The sequence below is a fragment of the Ornithorhynchus anatinus genome, chromosome 13, assembly GCF_004115215.2.
Source record: "Ornithorhynchus anatinus isolate Pmale09 chromosome 13, mOrnAna1.pri.v4, whole genome shotgun sequence".
In the NCBI taxonomy this organism is placed as follows: domain Eukaryota; kingdom Metazoa; phylum Chordata; class Mammalia; order Monotremata; family Ornithorhynchidae; genus Ornithorhynchus; species Ornithorhynchus anatinus.
The window spans coordinates 19900993-19923393 of NC_041740.1; the positions used below are offsets into that span (position 1 = coordinate 19900993).

General features: G+C 43.6%; 1 protein-coding gene across 5 annotated transcripts in view; it reads right to left on the bottom strand.

Annotated features, from left to right (window-relative positions):
- Window positions 1–781: 781 nt before the first annotated feature.
- ARL5B (ADP ribosylation factor like GTPase 5B) overlaps window positions 782–22401 on the bottom strand; it is a 58449-nt gene continuing 36829 nt past the window's right edge. The window contains exons 7-8 of one of the 5 annotated variants that reach the window (XM_029077621.2): window positions 2129–2184; window positions 782–839 (exon numbers count right to left, since the gene is read on the bottom strand). In XM_029077621.2, the coding sequence (XP_028933454.1) occupies window positions 813–839; window positions 2129–2184 (83 nt within the window). In that variant the 3' untranslated portion in view covers window positions 782–812. Of the gene's footprint in view, window positions 840–1957; window positions 2185–3619; window positions 3666–5658; window positions 5725–22401 lie in introns of those variants that run through there. The other 4 variants (XM_039913869.1, XM_029077622.2, XM_029077623.2 and 1 more) reach the window with 4 other exon arrangements.

Sequence of the window (22401 nt, forward strand, 5' to 3'; positions counted from 1 at the left end):
AGCCACCCCTAAATGGACAATCAAGGACGATTTTAATCAGAGTATTTGAGATTCCAAGCAGTGTTAATAATGTCACCTTTGGTTACTAGTCTCCCACCAAAACATTGTGACCTAGGGGAAAGAGCATGAGCTTGGGGGCCAAGAACCTGGTTTCTAATCTTGGCTCAACCACTAGTCTGCTGTGTGACCTGGGCAAGTTACTTCACTTCTCTGTGCCTCACTAACCTCATGTTGTAAAATGGGGATAAAGACTGGGAGGCTGTTGTGGGACAGGGACTGTGTTCACAATCCGATTTGCTTGTATCTTCCCCAGCACTTAGTACAGTGCCTGGCACATAGTAAACACTTCATAAATACCATTAAAAATTTAGAAAAGAAGGTAAAAATGGCCCTGTGAGCAAATTTGAAACTGAATTTCTCCAGAGTCGCTTAATGTTTGAGTATCTGACCTACCTAAATCAACCACTCTTTTATAAAAATGTAATTCCATCCCCTATGACCCAGTTTGCAACATGGATATTTTTCTTACTTGCTTGAAAATTACCTAATGACATCAATTTAAAGGTGGGGCCTCAACACTGATTTCTTTCTAGATGGAAAGGTAAGCATTCCTAAAAATTGCTTATAAACAAAGAAACAACATATTGCTTTGGCAAAGGCTTGGGATATTCTAGATCGGGATTATATATGCTCCCAACAGGCTTATTTGCAAAAAGAAAGAAACAAACCTCAAAATTAGCTCAAACAGCATGATCCCAAAATGACCAGTCAGGGAATTTGATTTAATTTAAATCTGATTTCATTTAATTTTGTCAATATGTTCCAGCCCAAAATCCCTCCTGAAAAAAATAATAATAGGAGTTACGAAGCATAAACGGTTCCACTCAATCAGCATCCAAAAGGATCATTTTTTAAAAACATAAGCAGCAATTCTGCTATTATTGTGAATAATCATAATTCGCAGCCACACATACAGATTTATTTTCCCCCAGTGTGAAAAGGAAGTTTCAAGTTAGTAGGGACTCACTATCCAGTATATGAACTAACTGAGCCACAAACTATGTGTCAAGTACTGTTCTAAGCGCTGGGAAAGATACAAGATCATCAGGTCGGATACCGTTCCATGTAGACCTCGCGATCTAATGAGGAAAGGGAACAGGTACTGAATCCCCATTTTACAGATGGGGGAACTAAGGTCCAGGGACGTGAAGTGACTTGACCAAGGGCACCCAGTAAGTGGAGGAGCCAGGATGAGAACCCAGGCGCTTCTGACTCCCAGGCCCGGGCTTTTACTTGATCTTCTTGTATTTTCTCGTAGGAAGCTCCCTCTAAACTCTAAGTTCCCTCTAGACTCTAAGCTTATTGTGGGCAGGGAATGTGTCTGCTTACTTTTGTATTGCATTCTCCCAAGCATTTAGTACAGTGCTTTGCACATAGAAGTACTCAATAAATTCAACTGAATGAACCCAGCACTTAATATAGTGCTTAGTACAGTACCCACAATAAGCGATCAAAAAGCATGACGTTGAAAATGATTTTCCTGTATTTTCTTGTTTCAAGCACTTAGTACAGTGCTTAGTACCATAAGCGCTCATTGACTGTTCTACCCCAGTGTTAGTACCGTGCCTAGCACACAATACCAGTATTTTTACTAATAATGCTATTACTACTAATAACTATTACTGAGGTAGATACAAGATAATCAGATGGGACAGTTGATGTTCCCCATGGGGCTCACAGTCTTAATCTCCATTTTGCAGAAGAGATAACTGAGGCCCAGAGAAGTTAAACAACTAGGACAATAATAATTATATTAATTTACAATAATAATAAATACCATTATTGATATTATGGAAAAATTAGAATCCTCAGGGCTGCCTGCATTGAGAGCACATTTCAATGAAAAAACTTCCAGAATAACTCATAAAATCTTCATTGTTTTACTGAAAATAGACTCTCTTTATTAAATACGGTCACTTTCTCATCTTCTACCTTTTATTGGTATTCTGTCAATTTACCCCACCTTAGAAATTTCATGACTTCTTAAAACAGAGCTAAATTAAATTCTGTGGTAAGGTAGCAACTGTGACTAAGGGTTTAAGCGAATCAAATCATACTGACGACAGACCTTGTTCAGAAAATGGGCAGTCTCTGATGCTGATGGAATCTGCACATCAATCATTCCTTCAGTAAAAAAAATAAAATATGAGATTGCTACAGAATATCAAGTGAAAGGAGTAGAGCTTTCAAAGAAACACGAATAAAGTTGCCTGTTAGGCAGGGATGATAAAAAAAATAAGAAGAACTGTATTTGTTAAGTGCTTACTATGCACCAGGCACTGTTCTAAGCGCCGGGGTGGTTACGAGCAAATCAGGTTGAACAGAGTCCCAGTTCCCCATGTGGCTCATGGTCTCAATCCTCTTTTCCAGATGAAGTAACTGAGGCCCAGAGAAGCTTAGTGACTTGCCCAAGGTCACACAGCAGACAAGTGGAGGAGTCAGGGTTAGAACCCATGACCTTCTGCATCCCAGGCCCGTGTTCTAACCCCTACAGCTCTCTGCTTCCCAAGCTGCGCCCACCATGGCCAAAGCCTGAGGTCACCACAAAACCACAGAAGCCTGGTGGTAGACAAACTACTTCAGGACTTGTTCATTCTGCTCAATTACAGTAACGGCCATCGTTAAGTTTCTTTAAAACGGATTCTACCCAACTTAAGGCAGACTGCAAGATGCCCCAACTAGGACTTTGTTAAACACCTTGCTTTTCCTGACTCAACCAAATCAGGAATTCGACTAGTATCCTTGTAGGTCGCCGTGCCATTCTTTTCCGGAGATAAGGCACTTCATCCTTATTGGCCATCACACCTGCTATATCTAAATGAGTCCAGGCCGAGTGGGTCACAGATTCTTTCAGGAAGGCGGCTGCTGTGCAAGCACCCCCAGACCTATCCTTCCCGAGGTTATTAATATCTGCGAGATGACGATTGACAACCTGTTTGGAATAATGTTCATAGAGAGGCATCTGCCAGACACGGTGCCCAGTATCCACGCCAGCCTCAAATAGCTGATTCCATAATTGGGTAGAATCGGTGCAAACTCCAGTGACACTTGATCCCAAGGCCATATCCACAGCACCTGTTAGTGTTGCGGCATCTAAAATGGCCTTTGGATTGAAGGTGTGTGAGGTCACCACAAAACCCCAGAAGCCTGGTGGCTGTGACACCCTGAACTCTGAGCCCTAAGGAGCCTGAAAATCAACTCCTCTAGCCACAGGCCCCCTAATGATTTTATTTTGTGTAGTTACCTGTGCTTTGGGGTTTTTTTTTAAATGGCAGTTGTTACTATGTGCCAGGCACCGTATTAAGTGCCAAGGTAGATACAAGATAATCGGGATGGACCCAGCCCCTGTCCCTCATGAGGCTCACAGTCTTAATCCCCATTTTACAGATGAAGCGAACTGAGGCACAGAGATGTTAAGTGGCTGAACCAAGGTCACCCAGCATCTACCTCAGCACTTGAAACACAGAAAATGCTTATCTTGATATTTAATACAAATGTTCTCACTCCCTGAGGAAGGGAGAACCATGCAGACTATGCTACGCTCATGGCCGACCAGTACCTTGGCTCTTAAAAAGTCTTAAGGGTGCATATTTTGTTGATCTCTTCTGTAAAAGAAAAGAGAAAAGAAGCTTTCTGATTAGTTTGCAGCTTCCTTCTGGAGTGGTTTACCTAGAAGTGAGAAGCAGTGTGGCCTAGTAGATACAGTACGGGCTAGGGAGTCGGAAGGACCTGGGTTCTATTGCTGGCTCCACCAGCAAGTGTCTGCTGTGTGACCTTGGGCAAGTCACTTCACTTCCCGGTGCCTCGGTTCGCTCAACTGTAAAATGGGGATTAAGACGGTGAGCCCCATGTGAGAAAGGGACTGTGTCCAACCCGATTAGCTTGGATCTACCCCAGCACCCAGTACAGTACCTGGCACATAGTAAGTGCTTAACAAGTCCCAAAGAACAAAGAGAACGAAGACTTTACTAGCGTACTAAGGCAAGAGTCTATTGGCTGCTCCTGTTGAACAAAGAGTCAGTTTTCAGCTACCACTTTTTCATTATTCCGAGAATCCTCCCCAACAACCCAAAAACCAGCCGTGTTCAAATGAAGGAAAAATTATAACTTATCACACTGTAATATACTGTATGGTCTTTTCAATTAATACCGTTTCAGGCAGTTGAACAGATGAAATTAGAAACCTCATAATGCAGTTCTTCACATTTCACAAACACAAGAAATAGGGCCCACAGAACCTAATTACTTAGAAGAACGGTGAAGCTTGAAACTCACGCATTAGGTTTGAACAGTCTTAGTGAAAATGAGATCTGGTTTCCTCATTATGCAATCCGACATCCTTCAACTACACCCAAATGAGATAATAAAAGTAAGAGAGACGAGCTATATTTTCTGCATAAAGGACCATATAATCTGATCCCTCATTTAAATAATAGATTTGGAAAAATCTTCTTCTAAATCCAACTAGGTTCTACGGCGCTCCATTAATACAGCTCCACAGCTCCATGCTTGATCTGCCATGCTCAGACACAACCCGTGATATCCCTCCTAGATAATCATATTCACAATAAAGATATTTGGTCACTGTACTTCTATCTCTTTTCTTATGGTATTTCTTAAGTGCTTACTATGTGCTGGGCTCTGTACTGAGTGCTTGGAGTAGATACAAGCTAATCAAGTCGGACTGTCCATCATGGGCTCACAGTCTTCATTCCCTTTGGACAGATGATGGAACTAAGGCCCAGAGAAGTGAAGTGACTTGCCCAAGATCACACAGCTGGCAAGTGGCAGAGTTGTGCTTAGAACCCAGGTGCTTCTGATTCCCAGGCCCGAATTGTATCTACTAGGGCAGGGCTTAGAACAGTGCTTGGCACATTTAACAAATACCATCATTATGATTTATTAAAACTAGGCCATGATGCTTCCCAATCAATGTTTTTTATTGAACCCTTACTATATGTGAAGCACTGTATTAAACATTAGGGACAGTACAATACAATGGGAGGGAGGCGGAGCAGAGCGAGAATGAAGGGGCAGGAGGAGATAGAAATTAAAGAGATTGAGCTGTACCAAAAAACAACAACAAAATAAGAGATGTTTTGTTAAAATCAAATGTTCCTACTGAATTTCCAACTGCCTCTTCCCCTCTAGCCTTTAAGCTTGTTGTGGACAGGGAATGTGTCTACCAACCCTGTTGCACTGTCCTCTCCCAAGCATTTAGTACAGTGCTCTGCACACAGTAAACACTCAGTAAATACTCGACCGATTGTTCTCTCAAGCATTTAGTACAGTGCTCTGCACACAGTGAGTGCTCATTAAATACCACTGATTGATTGCTCTGTAGACTGTAAGCTCGTTGTGGGCAGGGAACGTGTCTGTAGGTTGTTGTATTGGACTCTCTCAAGCTCTTAGTATAGTGCTTTGCACACAGTAAGCGCTCAAAAAATACAATTGAATGAATGAATGCTTTTCCTTCTCACAGCCCCGCCCACAGGACCCTGCCGCGGCTAGGATGGAGAGGGACAGGCCAAGAACTCCTCGATCAACTCCAGCTCTTGCAGAGGTGACCGCAGAACATGGCAAACACTTTGAACTTACATGGTGTCTTCATTTCTTTCCATCGCGTGCTGACATGGCATCTCATTTCGCCCTCATCATATTCCTCTGAGGAAAGAAGATGCAGCAGCATGGCTTAGTGGCTAGAGCATGGGCCTGGAAGTCAGAAGGACCGGGGTTCTAATCCTGACTCGGCCACATACCTGCTGTGTGGCCTTGGTCAAGTCACTTCACTTCTCTGGGTCTCAGTTTTCTCATCTGTAAAATGGGGATTAATACTGTGAGCCCCACGTGGGACAGGGACTGTATCCAACCTGATTTGCTTGTATCCAGCCCATGCTCAGTACAGGGCCTGGAACATAATAAACACTTAACAAATACCATAATTATTATTATTAAATCTCTACAGATGGAGAAACTGAGACAGAGAGGCTGTGACTTGCCCAAAGTCACACAGCAGTCCAGTGAAAGAGCTGCAAATAGGATCCATGTCCTTTGACTTCCCGATCCTGTACTTTCCACTATACCAAAGCTGCCTCCCTTTAACTCCGAGCAGTTTCTGATGTTCCACTCACAGGCTGCAGCTCAGAGTAAAAACAGAGGCAGCGATTAAATGCCAAAGGAGCAGAGAGGATAAAAACAAAGATCTCATGATTTCAATCACTTCTTAGGGAAAAAAACAAAAAAAACCCCACCTCATTCTCAAGTTCCTCAGAGGTAGCCCAGAATGAGGGGAGAGAGGTATGTCTGAGTTCCCCAGCTAATAATAATTGTGGCATTTGTGAAGCGCTTGCTATGTGCCAGGCACTGTACTAAGCGCCGGGGTGGATGCAAGCAAATCGGGTCGGACAAAGTCCCTGTCCCACTATATTTATTCATTAGCCATGAGACTTTGTGAGAAGAACACGGATCTGGAAGTCAGAAGGACCTGGGTTCTAATCCTAGCTCTGCCACATGTCTGCTGTGTGACCTTGGGCAAGTTGCTTAAAGTCTCTGGGCTTCAATTCCCTCTTCTATAAAATGGGGATTAAGAGTGTGAGCCTCATGTGGGACAGGGACTGTGTCAACCCAATTATCTTGTATCTATCCCCAGGCTTAGTACAGTGCCTGGCACACAGTAGCGCTCAACAAATACCATTACTATTATTACTAGCACGTCTCTTAGAAAATCCCAGGATCAAGATGGGATATCTGTATATCTCTCTCTCTCAATATATATCTATAGAGCTATATCTCCATCTCTATATAGATAGATATGCATATATATAGATAGGTCACACACACACACAGCAGACATCTAGAATGAGAAAGATGGTGATATATATCTAGGGTGTGAGATACATATCTATATCTATATATTGCATCATTCACTAGAAGACTAAACTTGATTTTGGAAGACTCTTTTCCAGGTGGTAGGCGGAAAACTCACATGCCACATAATACACCTCCCTTCTCTCCTTCTACAACCCAGCCCGCACACTCCACTTCTCTGGTGCCGCTAACCTTCTCACTGTGCCTCGTTCTCGCTTGTCTCACCACCGACCCCTGGCCCACATCCTGCCTCTGGCCTGGAACGCCCTCCCTCTTCAAATCTGTCAGATAATGACTCTGTCCCGCTTCAAAGCCTTACTGAGGGCACAACTCCTCCAAGAGGCCTTCCCAGACTAAGCCCCAATTTTCCTCAACTCTCACTCCCTTCCGCGTCACCCCTCTCCCCAATCCACAGCACTTAGGTATATATCTTCAATTTGATTTATTTATAATGATGTCTGTTTACTTGTATTGTCGTCTGCCTCCCCGGCTCCAGACTGTGAGCTCCTTGTGGGCGGGGACTGTCTCTCTTCATTGCTGTACTTTCCCAAGTGCTTAGTACAGTGCTCTGCACACAGTAAGTACTCAATAACTACGACTGAATGAATTGAATGAACGAATGAATGATACAGTCCTGATAACACATACCTTAGTTACTGTAACCTCGTTTGACGGGCCTTTTTGGCTTTTTCTCCTATAGGACCACATCACACAAGGCCGGTGGAAGACTGGCTCAAGAGAGCTTTGCTGCCATCTAAAGATCCTTTTTTTGAAACACCAGTGGCTGCACAAACTACATTATATTGTACTCTCCCAAGTGCTTAGTACAGTACTCTGCACGCAGTAAGCGCTCAATAATTACGATTGAATGAACAAAGTGCTTAACAAATACCAAAATTATCATTAGGTGGACAACTCCTCTCCTATCAAACTGGGGCTTTTGTTCAATTTCTCTTTGGCCTTAAGTCGATCTCAGCATTGTCTCCAAAACCTTTTGCTCTCTCTGTATAATCTTATTTTTATCTCAAGGAACAAGTTCCCCTAAAAACCATCCAACTGTCTGTCCCTCCTTCCCCTATTTCAGGGGTGCTCCAACTTTAACTTTCCCTTCCCCATCCTGGTCCAATGCTGACGGATCTGTTGTTTAAGGGGGAAACTGGCAAAAAAAAAACAAACCAACCATGAACAAACTTCAGCATCCAAATGCTTATCATTTTTTCAATTGTCCTTAACCGAAACACTGAATGGCACGCTTATGACGACTATAAATGAGAACTGATTCAGTCTCATCGCAGGGACAGAATTGATTTCCAACTCGGAATGTAAAAATAAATGCCAGGGGAGAACGGATGTCCGAGGAGGACAGAAAATGAGATTTCTGGTTCTGTCAGGGGACTCTTTGTTTGGGTAGTAATTATGGCATTTATTTAGCACATATAATGAGCATAGGGGTGCTTACTATAGGCTCAGCTCCACATGGATCTTATGACCTAAGGAGGAGGGAGGGAGGAAAGGAAGGAGAAACCAAAGAGGGAGGAAAGAGCCTGTTCCTCTTCGTCCTTGGACTGCTTGAAAGTGAGATATGGACAGTGTCCTATCGATTTTCTTGAGTCTGCCCTAGTGTTTGGCATAAGGTAAGTGCTTAACAAATGCCACTATTATTATTATGATTACAATTACCTTTTATAGAGGCCTTTCTGGAGAAGATGGCCTCTGCTCACTCTCTCTCTCTCCCCCCATTCCAGGCCTGAGGTTTGAGAGAGATAAAAACTTCATTTCCTTCTTAGACATCAAACTCTTTGTGGGAAGATTGGAAAGCAGCATGGTCTAGTGGAAAGAGCATGAGTCTGGCAGTCAGAGGTACTAATTACGCAGATCCAAATCCCTGTTCTGTCCCTTGCCTCCTGTGTGACCTTGGGCAAATCATTTCACTTCTCTGGGCCTCAGTTACCTCATCTGTAAAAGGGGAATTAAGACTGAGAGTGCTACATGGGTCATGGACTTTGTCCAGCTTGATTAGCTTGTATCTACCCCAGTGTTTAATACAGTGCCTAACACTAAGTGCTTAACAAATGCCATATTAAAAAAAATTGCATCACTGGATATGGATTCTTAAAGAAGGTTTGGGGGGTTCTTTGTGGTCCATAATCATTCTCAGCACGAGAGATACTGAGATTGAAGAGCTGAAGTTGCAGATGAAATAGATTTATGGAGTAATGATAGAGAAATCCCGTAAAGGTATCAGAGGAGAGCCCTTTTGCATTCTCAAATTGCATTTCCTGAAATATTACCAAACAATTTATTTCACTTAGGGCTGAGTATTGTTCATCCAGGGTTTATCTCCAATTGACAGGGGCGGGGCGGGGGAGGCATTCCCAGCAAGGAAATGGGTACTGACTCTCTTACCTGAAAGATGCTTACACAATCACCCAAATTCAATTTTGATCTTAGGAAAGCATCTTATTTTTTTCTAGCTTGCAAATACACTAAGCACTCGGTCTTGGCAAGGGAAGAAAAATGGTCATCTAAACCGAGATAGCAGATTAGCAATCACTTTGGCCATTGCAAAACTGCAGCCTTAAAAATAGACTGATGCTTTCATTTGCCATTTATAAGGAGAGGTGCTGTCTCTAGATGAATCAACATTTGTGGACACCCAGAAACTATCAAAGGATGGATTTTAGGGGCACACTATTATGTAACAGAAATTGTAAAAAAAAAAAAAAATCCCCCGTCCATTGGACTGAATGCATATTTTAGCTGATTCTGCAATAGGCACTCCTGCAGGTCGAGAAAGAAAGGAGAGAAGGAGGAAGAAAGAGAACCTGGACATGTCCCTTAATTTATCTGTGCTTCAATCCCCTCATCTGACAAATGGAGATTAAGACAGAGTGCCACGTGGGACGTGGACTGTGTCCAACCTGATTACCTTAATAATAATAATAATAATGTTGGTATTTGTTAAGCGCTTACTATGTGCCGAGCACTGTTCTAAGCGCTGGGGTAGACATAGGGGAATCGGGTTGTCCCACATGGGGCTCACAGTCTTAATCCCCATTTTACAGATGAGGGAACTGAGGCACGGAGAAGTTAAGTGACTTGCCCACAGTCACACAGCCGACAAGTGGCAGAGCTGGGATTCGAACTCATGAGCCCTGACTCCAAAGCCCGTGCTCTTTCCACTGAGCCACGCTGCTTCTGCCTACCCCAGTGCTTAGTATAGTGCCTGGCACATAGTAAGAGTTTAACAGATACCATTAAAAAAAGGAATATTCCACTTGGGAGAAATCTCAAGGAAAGAGGATGTAATAAATTTGGAATTTTTTTAAAAAAACAAAAAAAAACCCAAATTACTTTTCTTCAGTGAGAGCCCTGAATTCAGAGGATTATGCCCTAGTGGGAGGAGATTTTCAGCACTCCCCTTTTCATTGTTTCATATTTTTACTTTTGGTATTTTCACGTATAAAGAGTTCAGCAGCATTGCTGTAATAGTAATAATAATGATGATATTGGTTAAGAATTTACTTTTTTGAGTGGTATTTGTTAGTCTTTGCCAGGCGCTGTACTGAACGCTGAGGTAGATATAAACTAATCGACTTAGACACAGTCTATGTCCCACTTGGGGCTCCCAATCTTAATCTCCATTTTATCAATGAGGTACTTGAGGCATGGAGAAGTTATATGGCTTGCCTGAGGTCATACAGCAGCCAACTGGAGGAGCCGCGATTAGAGCCCGAGTCCTCTGACTCCCAGGCCCCGGTCTTGGGCCAGACTGCTTCTCCCACTAGGCCACACTGCTGGACGCTCAAGCCAAGCACTGTGCTAAGTATTGGGGTAGATAGAAGATAATCAAGTTGGACAAGTTACCTGTCCCCTTGGGGTTCACAGTCTAAGTCTTCCCTTCTATTTTCTATCTACACCCACTCCCTTGGTGAACTCAACTACCATCTCTACAACTTCCAACTCCCAAATCTACAACTCCAGCCCTCAGCCCTCTACCTCTCCTCAGTCTTGTATCTCCTCCTGCCTTCAGGACATCTCTATTTGGATGTCCTGTTCACACCCCTAACATAACATATCCAAAAGAGAACTCCTCATCTTCCTACCCAAATCCTGTTCTCCCCCTGATTTTCCTGTTCTGTTCACACCCCTAACATAATGTGTCCAAAAAAGAACTCATCTTCCTACCCAAATCCTGTTCTTCCCCTGACTTTCGTGACTGTAGACAACACCACCAACCTCCCGTCTCACACCCCCATAGCCTCGGTGTTTTCCTCGACTCATCTCTCTCGTTCCACCTGCATATTCAATCTTTCATCAAATCCTGGTGGGTCAACCTTCGCAATATTGCTGAAGTCTGCCTTTTCCTCTTCATCCAAACTGTCACCACATTAATCCAAGCACTTATGTTTTCCCGCCTCCTTGCTGGCCTCCCTGCCTTCTATCTCTCCCCACTCCAGTCCCTACTTCAGTCCACTACCTGGATCATTTTTCCACAAAAACGTTCAGTCCCTGTTTCCCCACTTCTCAAGAACCTCCAGTGGTTGCCATTTACCTCGGCATCAAACAAAACTCCTCGCAACTATTGCCCCCCCCCACTCCTCTTTGAAGGGGAGCTTCAAAATTCAGCATTTTTTAAACGACACACAACCCCTGTAAGAATGTCCAAACAAGAAGGGGACATGACTGCCCAACTCCAACTATGGAAAGGAATCATTTTTTTTTCCCTTCAGGTGCAATGTTCTGGACGTCAAAGTTGCCATGGGAAAAGTCAGGGGCTCTGAAGGTCTAGGACCTGAGGATTCCAGGACTCCTTCCATTAGGCCACGCTGCTTCTCTACTAGGCCTCGTTACTTCTTAAAAAGCATCCTCTTGTCCAAGAATCTATCCAAACCCCTCATGAATCAGTGGATATCAGCCGGGATAACTCCCAGCTTCTGTTGGGTGAGGAAGGAATTCCTTCCGACAACAACATAATCGGTGGGAAACAGATGCCTGTTTCTCATAGGATTTTCCAGCCCCACTCCCTCATATGGCTAGGGTGCCCTTATCAGTAACCGCCAATGACCGACATATGAAAATACTCGAGTCCCTACCGGCTGAGTCAAGGACTTTCTTCCCAGGGACACGAATCCTTCCTGCCCAGTGAAGTTTGCCAATGTCCAAACCAGTGCAGAAACTTGGGAAGAGCCACCAGTGTCTGGTGAAATGGGAGGGAAGGTCAGGTGACTGAGGAACTCTGCCTTTTCCCAGCATGTTCTGTGCCCCCCGGGGCAGGTATAAAAGCCTTCGCTGCACCTCTTCAGACTCCCCTCACCTTAGGAGGCCAACGGGACGCCCAGCAGCGGCAGCCTCACTTCCCTGCCCGTTCCTGGTCCCCCGCGCCGTGATCGAGGGCATTTCCTTCCCACTGACCCATCGAAGGGACCCCATCCCGTCCCACTTTCCACTGCCCCAGCAGGAAAGAGAACAGCAGCTGCAGCACGCAGCTTCCTTAAGACCTCAGGAAGTGGAGGGTCCCCAGCAGCCACTGCTGTGGCTTCAGGTCTGCAGTGGATTCTGAATCCCGAGGTGCCCGAGATGGTGCTCCTCCAGACACAGCCCTTTACTGACTTTGGTTTTTGTTTGTGTATTTGTCCTTCTTTCATGCTGTTGGAATGTTTCATTTTTTTCCTTGCTCCTGATGAGTCTGCCTCAAGTACCCTACCTCTATGCCTAGATTAAGGCAGGACCCATGTCCGATTCCCACTTGTATACTCTTTCCCAGTGCTTAATACAGTGTTCTGCACGCAGTAAGCAGTTAATAAACATGATTACTACAACTACAAGAAAATGAAAATGATGTCTAGAACAATAATACCAAAGAGCCAGAGAAGAGGGCCACTGAGGTCATTAAGAGAATTTTTTTTCACCCTAAGAAAGGAATCCTAGACTCATCCTTAGATAGGATAAATAATAAATATACCATACACACAACTATATATTAATACGTGACACAGATAGGATGTGTGTGACACAGCTACCTAGACTGGAAGCTGTCCCTAGTGCTTAGTCCAATGTTCTGCACACAGCGCTTAATAAATACCATTGATTAAATGATGATACACACATAATGGTGAGGTACTCTTCGAGCATGTGAGGGAGACACTAAAACACTGGTGTGGGGCTGTCACTCACTACCCCATCTTTTCCAGCAGGCATAAGTCCTTGTCGAGCTACTGGGCTTGCTCCACTTCAGGGCTTGTCTGTTTTCACCTCGGTCTCAAGACACCCCATTCCTCAAAAAGCATTTACTCCACGAGAGTTCATTTGAGCTAATGGATTTAGTAAATTCCTTTTTATCCATGAAACCATGTTCAATTCCCAACTAATAAAAATGCAGTCCTCATGTTAGAGTAAAGGGAGGTGACAGGTTGGAAAATCTAATAAGAACTTAGTTCATTTTTTTTTTAATAAATGGTATTAGTTAAGTGCTTACAATGTACCTGGCACTGGACTTAGATCTGGGTTGGACATGGTCCCTGACCCACAGTCTTAATCCCCATTTTACAGATGAGGGAACTAAGGCACAGAAAAGTGAAGTGACTTCCCCAAGGTCACATAGCACACAAGCAGCAGAGTGAAGGTGCAGGGGGATAAAGAAGGGCAGAGAGAGGGAAGCTGGTGAGTGGAAATATCAGATGTTACCAGGGTACATCAACATGCTCATTTTACCATAGACTCTACACCTTGTTCCCTCCTCCCTCACCTCCCTGATTTCCTTCTACAACCCAGTCTGCATATTTCACTCCTCACCCAAGTCCTGCCTCTGGCCTGGAATGCCTTTCCTCCTCCTATCTGACAGATGATCACTCTCCCCTACTTCAAAGCCTTACTGAAGGCCCATCTCCTCCAAGAGGCCTTCCTGACTAAGCCCCCATTTCCCCTTTTCCACTCCCTTCTCCATTGCCCTTCCCCTCGGATCTGCACCTCTTAGTCACCCCTCCTTCAGCTCCACAGCACTTATCTTCCGATTCATAATTTGTCGGAATTCATTTCTATATCCAACACTATCTTGTATTCTCCCAAGCACTTAGAACAGTGCTCTGCACATAGTAAACGTACAATAAATACAATTGATTACATCCATACCCTTACAATTTGCCAATTCTTCTTTCTGTGATCTACTTTAAAGTCTGCTTCCCCCTCTAGACTGTAAGCTCTCAGCAGTCAGGAACATATCTGTTTGCTGTTATACTGTACTCTCCCAAGTGCTTACTATAGCGTTCTACTCACAGTAAATGCTCAATGCGTACAACTGAATGAAAGAACTCTGTTGTACTGTCCTAAGTGCTTAGTACAGTGCTCTACATAGAATTAGTGCTCAGTAAATACTACAGATGGATCCCTTAATGCCCTGTTTCGACCCATCTGCCTACAGATTGCTCCTAGCCACATTTCTTTTTCTGGGATGGAATGTCAATCTTGAATTTCCGGGTTGTAATTTTATTGCACCTATCTGGGGTCGGGGCTGTTTGCATTGGAGATGCAAATGTATGCAGATGAATATGCACACTTATGCAATCCCTCGATTTAATGGAAAGAACATAGGTCTCTAGACTCAATTAGTGTGGCCCATCAGGAAATATCCTCCGGGTGAGAATGAGTCTTAAATGAAGATGAGCCGACACCTCTATTCTTATCAACCACTCAACAACTGCAATCAGAAAAAACTGTCCTTTATCCATACTCTCCCAACTCCACTGCAGTGCTCCTCTTCATCTCTTTAATCTCGCATTTCCTTCTGCCTTCAAGATATCTCTACTTGGATGTCCTGAGTCACCTCAAACTTAACAGGTCCAAAAAAGAATTCCTTGTTTTCCCACCCAAACCCCTGACTGTGGACAGCTCCACCATCCTTCCCGCCACAGTAGCCTTTAACCTTGGCATTATCCTCAACTCTTCTCTCTCATTTAACCCACATATTCAATCCTGGAGGTTCAACCCTCCACTGCACGAGCACTGTACTCGTCCGCTCAACTGTATATATTTTCGTTACCCTATTTATTTTGTTAATGAATTGTACATCGCCTTGATTCTATTTAGTTGCCATTGTTTTTATGAGATGTTCTTCCCCTCGACTCTGTTTATTGCCATTGTTCTTGTCTGTCCGTCTCCCCCGATTAGACTGTAAGCCCGTCAAACGGCAGGGACTGTCTCTATCTGTTGCCGATTTGTTCATCCCAAGCGCTTAGTACAGTGCTCTGCACATAGTAAGCGCTCAATAAATACTATTGAATGAACCCTCACAACATCACTAAAATCTGTCCTTTCCAATCCATCCAAACTGCTAGCAAGTTAACCTAAGAATTTATCCACTCCCAGCTTGATTATTGTATAATTAGTTCATTCAATAGTATTTATTGAGTGCTTACTATGTGCAGAGCACTGTACTAAGCACTTGGAATGTACAATTCAGCCTCCTCACTGACCTCCCAGTCTCCTGTTTCTCCCCAATCCAGTCCATACTTGACTCTGCTGCCCGGATCATGTTTCTACAAAAAGGTTCAGTCAATGTTTCCCCTTTCCTCGAGAACATCCAGTAGTAGTCCATCCACCTTCGCATCAGGCCAAAACTCCTCACCATTGGCTTTAAAACAGTCAATCACCTTGTCCCCTGCTACCTCATCTTGCTGCTCTCCCACTACAACCTAGCCCACAGACTTCACTCCTCTAATGCCAACCTTCTCCTTGTACCTCTATCTCCTCATACCTCTCTCTCCTCTATCTCTCCACTGACCACTCACCCATGTCCTGCCGCTGGCCTGCACTGCCCTCCCTCTTCAATCCTACAGTTACTCTCTCCGCTTACAAAACCTTATTGCAGGCGCAACTCCTCCAAGAGGTCTTCCCTGACTAAGCCCTCTTTTCTTTCTCTTTTACTATTTTCTGCATCACCTTGCTTGCTCCCTTTATTCATCGCCTCTCCCAGCCCCACAGCACTAATGTATATATCCGCAATATACATCTTTACATAAATATCTATCTCCTCCTCTAGACAGTAGACTCATGGTGGACAGAGAATGTGCACATTATACTGTTATATTGTACTTTCCCAAGCACTTAATACAATGTCCTGCGCACTGTAAGCAGTCAATAAAATACGACCGATTGATTGATTGAAAAAGGAGAATGAAAACAATGACAGAGGCCTCATTTTTTTCAGAAATGTGATAAAATGCTGACTAAACCTGATTCACTGGGACTGAATCAGCATCTCTGAAATTTTGACTTGCTTCTTTGCCTCGTTAAGTCCAAAGCTCCTCAGAAACTCTATCCCCCTTTACCCTGGTCAGTCATACTCTCCGCTCTGATTTCCACCTCTTGGAGAGGACTGATAAAACCTTGGTTTTTTAAGTTCCGGTTCAGAATGCTCTGAGAGAAAGTTCTCTGTTCTCTGCCCAGAGGAGACTACTGCAAAAATGTCAAGAAACAGATTTCAAGGTTTTAAAGAATGATTCTGAAGTGGGAAAATCTCTTACGCACAGAGTAGAGGGGAGGAGTCTGAATTACAGAGAATTAAATCTTCCTCTGAGCCAGAATATTTTTAAGGGTATTTCTTAAGCACTTACTATCTGCTGATTGTTACAATGTACTCTCCCAAGCCCTTAATACAGTTCTCTACACACAGTAAGCGCGCACAGTCTAAGTAGGAGGGAGAACAGGTTTTGAATCCTCATTTCACAGTTGAAGAAACTGAGGTCCAGAGAAATGAAGTGACTTGCACAAGGTCACCCAGCAGACAAGTGGTGGAGGCAGGATTAGAACTCAGCTCTTCTGACTTCCAGGCCTGGGCTCTTTCCACTAGCTCACACTGCTCTACACTACAAGTGCTTAGTACAGTGCTCTACACATAGTAAGAGCTTAATAAATAAGATTGATTGAATAAATCATTTAAATTGCCCACCAGCAGAGACGAAGGCCCGATTCTGCTGAGACTATTGGGCTGTTGACCAGATTCCCTCTCCCCAGCAGCTAAAATTAATTCCCCAATACCAGCTTGCTGCAGTCAATGGTTACAAGGAAGTACTCTGCTCGATGGAACTGAACACTGATTTTAATGCACGCAACAAGACTAGAATTGATCGACAAATATGCAGGACTCCCGGCAGAGATTATCTCCAATTGTAAACAGAAAGCATGATGTTCGACAAGCCTTGCTGGGGTATCATCGGACACAACGGAGCCAGGGACTATAACTTTTTGCTTGATGGCATTTGTTAAGTGTTTACTATGTGCCAAGTACTGTACTAAGCGTTGGAATAGATTTGAGCTACTCAGGTTGAATACAGTCCAAGTCCCACTTGGGGGCAGGAGAGGTCCCAGGTTTAATCCCCATTTTACAGAAGAGGTCACTGAGGCCCAGAGAAGGTGACTGGCCCAAGGTCACACAACAGAGCCAGGATTAGAACGCAGGTCCCTCTGACTCCCAGGCCCGAGCTCTTTCCCCTGGCTACGCTGCCTCACTTGATCATCAATCGTATTTATGGAGAGCTTACTGTGTACAGAGCACTGTCACTCCCGCAAAGTTAGGCTGGAAAGTATTCTGTTGCAGACCAAATGATTTGCACTGACCCATTCGTTTAAATGGGGAAACGGGGCCATCTAATTCAGTGGGAGAAGAATGAAGGCCCATCCATTTGACCATAACAATAATAATAATAATGGCATTTGTTAAGCGCTGACTATGTGTCAAGCACTGCTCTAAGCGCTGCGGGGGTGGGGTGGGGGGAATACAAGGTAATCAGGTTGGCCCACGTGGGGCTCACAGTCTTAATCCAAACTCCACACTGAAGACACACTCCAAATGAAGCAAGGGAGCATGTGGGTTCATTCATTCATTCAATCGTATTTATTGGACCCTTACTGTGTGCAAAGCACTCTATTTAGCACTAGGGTATCAGAGAGACAGTGCAAGATGGAGACAAAGCAGAATTTTTATCTCCATCTAGCTGACTGGATTCATGGAAGGAGAAAATATTCTAAAAGGACTTGGAAAATGGGCTAAGCAGATCATTCATTTGTTCATTCAACAGTATTTGTTGAGAGCTTATGTGTGCAAAGCACTGTACAAGGCACTGTACTACGATCCAATGACAAGTGCTTAATACAGGGCTCTGTACACAGTAAGTACTCAATAAATATCATTTTTAATGGTTTTTGTTAAGTGCTTTATGTGCCAGGCACTGCACTGAGTGCTGGGATAGACACCAGAAAATCACGTTCCATACGGGGCTCACGTTAAATCCTACTCCCTCCTACTTAGACCGTGAGCCCCATTTGGGACAGTGACTGTGTCCAATCTGAATATCTTGTATCCACCCCAGGGCTTAGAACAGTGCTTAGAATAGAGTAAGTGATTAACAAGTACCAAAATAATAGTTAAATTTCCCTGTGACTCCAATTCCTCCTCTGTAAAATGGAGATTAAATTCTACTCCCTCCTACTTAGACTGTGAGCCCCAGGTCTTAAGGGGACTGTCTGACCTGATTATCTTGTATTTACCCAAGTGCATAGTACAGTGCTTGGCACATAGGAAGCGTTTAACAGATACCATAATTATTATTATAATTATATTTCCAAAGGAATGAATGAGAGTGTTGAATAAAAGGATAAAACTCTTAGATTTCTGGGTTTATAACACTTTTTTTTTACATACTGTCATTCAAACAAGCAAATAAATAACACATAAATGCTCATTAACTCTCTGCTTTGCCTCATTTTATGCAGTGTCAATCTGACAGACAATGAATAAATGAATGTGTCATCATCACATCCTGTTATCTGAAATCCATTAACTCCCACCTCTTCTCGGGAAACATTATTTATTTGGAAATTCATTTGTTTTCCAGAACGATTGTGGTTGCGAATGCCCTAAATATTTTGAACTCTTTCCCCAAAACATCCCAACTGTTGGAAATTGCTAAAGGCTGAAAAATTCCTCACTTTTCACACCGGATGTTTTAAATTTCCAGTCCCCAAATTCCGCTTTTCAAGCAGGGTATGAAAGTATTGTTGTGTTCGTGTCGTTGTCGTGTAGTAGCCTTGCTCCTTCTTATGTTATCTTGCTGCTCTCCTACCCCAACCCAGCCTGCACACTTAGCTCCTCTAATGCCAACCTACTCACTGTACCTCCATCTTGCCTATCTCACCTCCGACCTCTTGCCCAAGTCCTGCTCTTAGCCTGGAATGCCCACGGTCCTCATATCTGACAGACAATGACTCTCCCCCACTTCTAAGCCTCATTGAAGGCCCATCTCCTCCAAGAGGTCTTCCCTGACTAGGCCCTCCTTTCTTCTTCTCCTGCTCCCTTTTGCGTCACTCTCTCTAATTTGCCCCCTTTTTATTCACACTCCCACCCCCAGCCCCACAGCCCTTATATCCATATCCATAATTTATTTCTATTAACGTCTGTCACCCAACTCTAGACTGTTAGCTCGTTGTGGGCAGGGAATGTGTCTACCAACTCTGTTATATTGTTATAGTGTACTCTCCCAAGCGTTTAGTACAGTGGTCTGCACAGAGTTAACACGAGTACAATTGATTTATTTATGGATTGATCGGAATGAGAATGCAGGTCATCTGACTCCAAAGCCTGTGCTCTTTCCACCAGACCAAGCTGCTTCGGTTGTGTTTGACAGCCCACACTTGAACTGGTAATGTGACCTAATACCCAGATAGAATCAAAAGCTGGAGGGAGGGAGAGACAGAAGGACAGAAAAGAAAGGAAGCAGAGATGGAGAAAGAGACAGAGGGAAAGACAGAGTGGCCTGGGTGTTACCTTGGGGAATATGCCAACCGCAAGCAGCAATCAATGGTATTTATTATACACATACTGTGGATAGAGAACTCTACTTAGCACTTGGGAGGGTACAATGATTCCTGCTTACATGAAGCTTACAATCTAACTGGAGACAACTCTTCTGCTCCAAATTTATGAGAAACAGCATGGCCTTGTGGATACAGCATGGGCCTGGGAGTCAGGAGGTCACGGGTTCTAATCCTGGCTCCGCCACATGTCTGCTCTGTGATCTTGGCAAAGTCACTTCACTTCTCTGGGCCTCAGTTACCTCATCTGGGGAATGAGACTCTGAGCCCCATGTGGACAGGGACTGCGTCCACATCGATTTACTTGTCTCCACCCCAGCGTTTGGCACAAAGTAAGCACTTAAATACTGCAATTATTATTATTATTGTTATATGCCAGTGATGAGAACAGACTGTTGGAGTAGCACTAAAATCCTTTCCTTTGCCAGTCAATTTCATCATGTCAAATCTAACGACTGCTCCTTTTCCAATTATTTTTACCTAAATTTGCTCATAGAGACTCCCATCAGAAGCTTTCTCAATCAAGAAAAGTTAATTATGCTTTTCCCCATAAGTGCTCTTTGTATAATGATTGAAATTGGAAATTTACAATCCATGCTTTTCACCTCAGCCTGCCTAGTGCTGGTATCTTAAAAGCTTATATTGAAATAATGTAATATCATTAAATTTTTCGAACATGTTTGACATTCATTTAGCTGGTATGTCTCACAATGTTGGGAATATGTAGATTTAGCAAAATTACTCCCTGGTGTGTGACCTTGGGCAAGTCACTTATCTCTCTGTGCCTCAGTTTTTTCATCTGTAAAATGGGGCTAAAACACCCATTCTCCCTCCTCCTTAGACCACGAGACCCACGTGGGATAGGTACTGTGGCTGGATCTAATGATCTTGTAACTACCCCTGTGCTTAGAACACAGTAAACGCTTAACAGAATATCCGAGTTTCTCCCTAAGTTGCTGACAATTGCAATTCGGCTCAGTCTTTTTGGTTAGAAATTCAGACCTGTGAGTTCAGATCTGTTGTCAGGGGGAGAAGACAAAATCTCTTCCCCCTCCTTCTCCATTTCTTCATTTAAAATAAAGAGGAAACTCAGCCCCTCCTCACTAGAAACATTGATAAAATGATGTTTTTCCTCAAGTTCTCATTTCAACTTTCCTGACAGAGAGCTGGTTCACAGTGTCTACAACATCTATTTGAGATTGGTATTGTGACTGAATTATCCAATCAAACTGTCCTAAAACAATACAAGGGTAAGAACTTGAATTAATTACAATATGATTGATCTTTTTCTAAAATCTCAACCGCGTAGCCAACCGAATGAAATAGCGGTCGAATTAGAGAGGCATGAGAGTAGATGTTTAATTATCCTCAATGCCGCACTTGCCGACTATTTATTGCCAAGGAAAATCAGAAATTTGAAAAGTTTAAAATCATCGGTGCAAAATCAGTTGGAGCTGCTAACCCCTTTGGAAAAGGAATAGAATTCAGAGTCATTTAGGTTTTACTGGGAAAAACGGATGAAACTTAATAGAGAGGAATCTAGGGCAGCCCATTTAGGGATGGAAAGTCGGCGAGGGAAATAAGGGACGGCAAAAGACCGGCCGAAGTTAAATTTATATGGAGAAGCAGCACGGCCTAGTGGAAAGAACATGGGCCTGGGAGTCAGAGCACCAGGGTTCTAATCCCAGCCCTGTTTGCTGTGTGACCCTGGCGAAGTCACTTCACTGCTCTGTGCTTCGCTTCCTACTCTGGAAAATGGGGATGAAGACTGTGTCCAACCTGATGATCTTGTATCTACCCCAGCACTTAGCACAGTGCCTGGCACAGAGTAGCCGTTGAATATCATTCAGAACGACAACAACAAAGCGAAAACCACCAATAGCAGCCCAACTGCATCATCTGGAAGGCCAATTCTGGACTGAATAAACCACTAGGGGCCAGGAAATAATCCTGCTGCTCCACTCTTGACTGGTGCAGTGTTTGGTTTTTTTGGAATTGTTTTGCTTTTTTTATGGCATTTGTTAAGCACTTATTATGTGACAGGCACTGTACTAAGCACTGGGTAGATACAAAAAACAAACCCTCCAGTAAAGAAAGACAAGGGAGAATTTAATGGCCATCTCCAGATGTCTGAAGGTTTTATGAGGTATGGTTCTGACTGGTTCTCTCATGGGACATGGACTGTGTCCAAACTGACAAGCTTGTAGCGACACAGGCGCTTAGTACAGTGCCTGACATATAGTATATGGCTAAGAAAAGCCATTTTTTTCAAAACTGCTGTGAGGTTGATGGAAAGATGAATTTCAAAGTGATTAGGGGGACAGATTCACTTGCACGGTTGACACAGAAGGGAAGGCGAATAGGGTGGAAAATTAGGAAAGTGTCCGCCAACTCTCCTGTATCGTACTCTTCCAAGTGCCTAGTGCACAGTGGTTACTCAGTAAATACAACTGATGATGATGATGATGACAAAATGAAAAGCTAGTGCACCCTAACTCCCAATTCCTCAAATCTGGGCGTGCTGTTCAATTCTGGGTCAGCCTGGAGGTGTGAAACAAAAGTTTAGAAATTTGTCTGTTGTGTGACCTTGGGCAAGTCACTTAACTT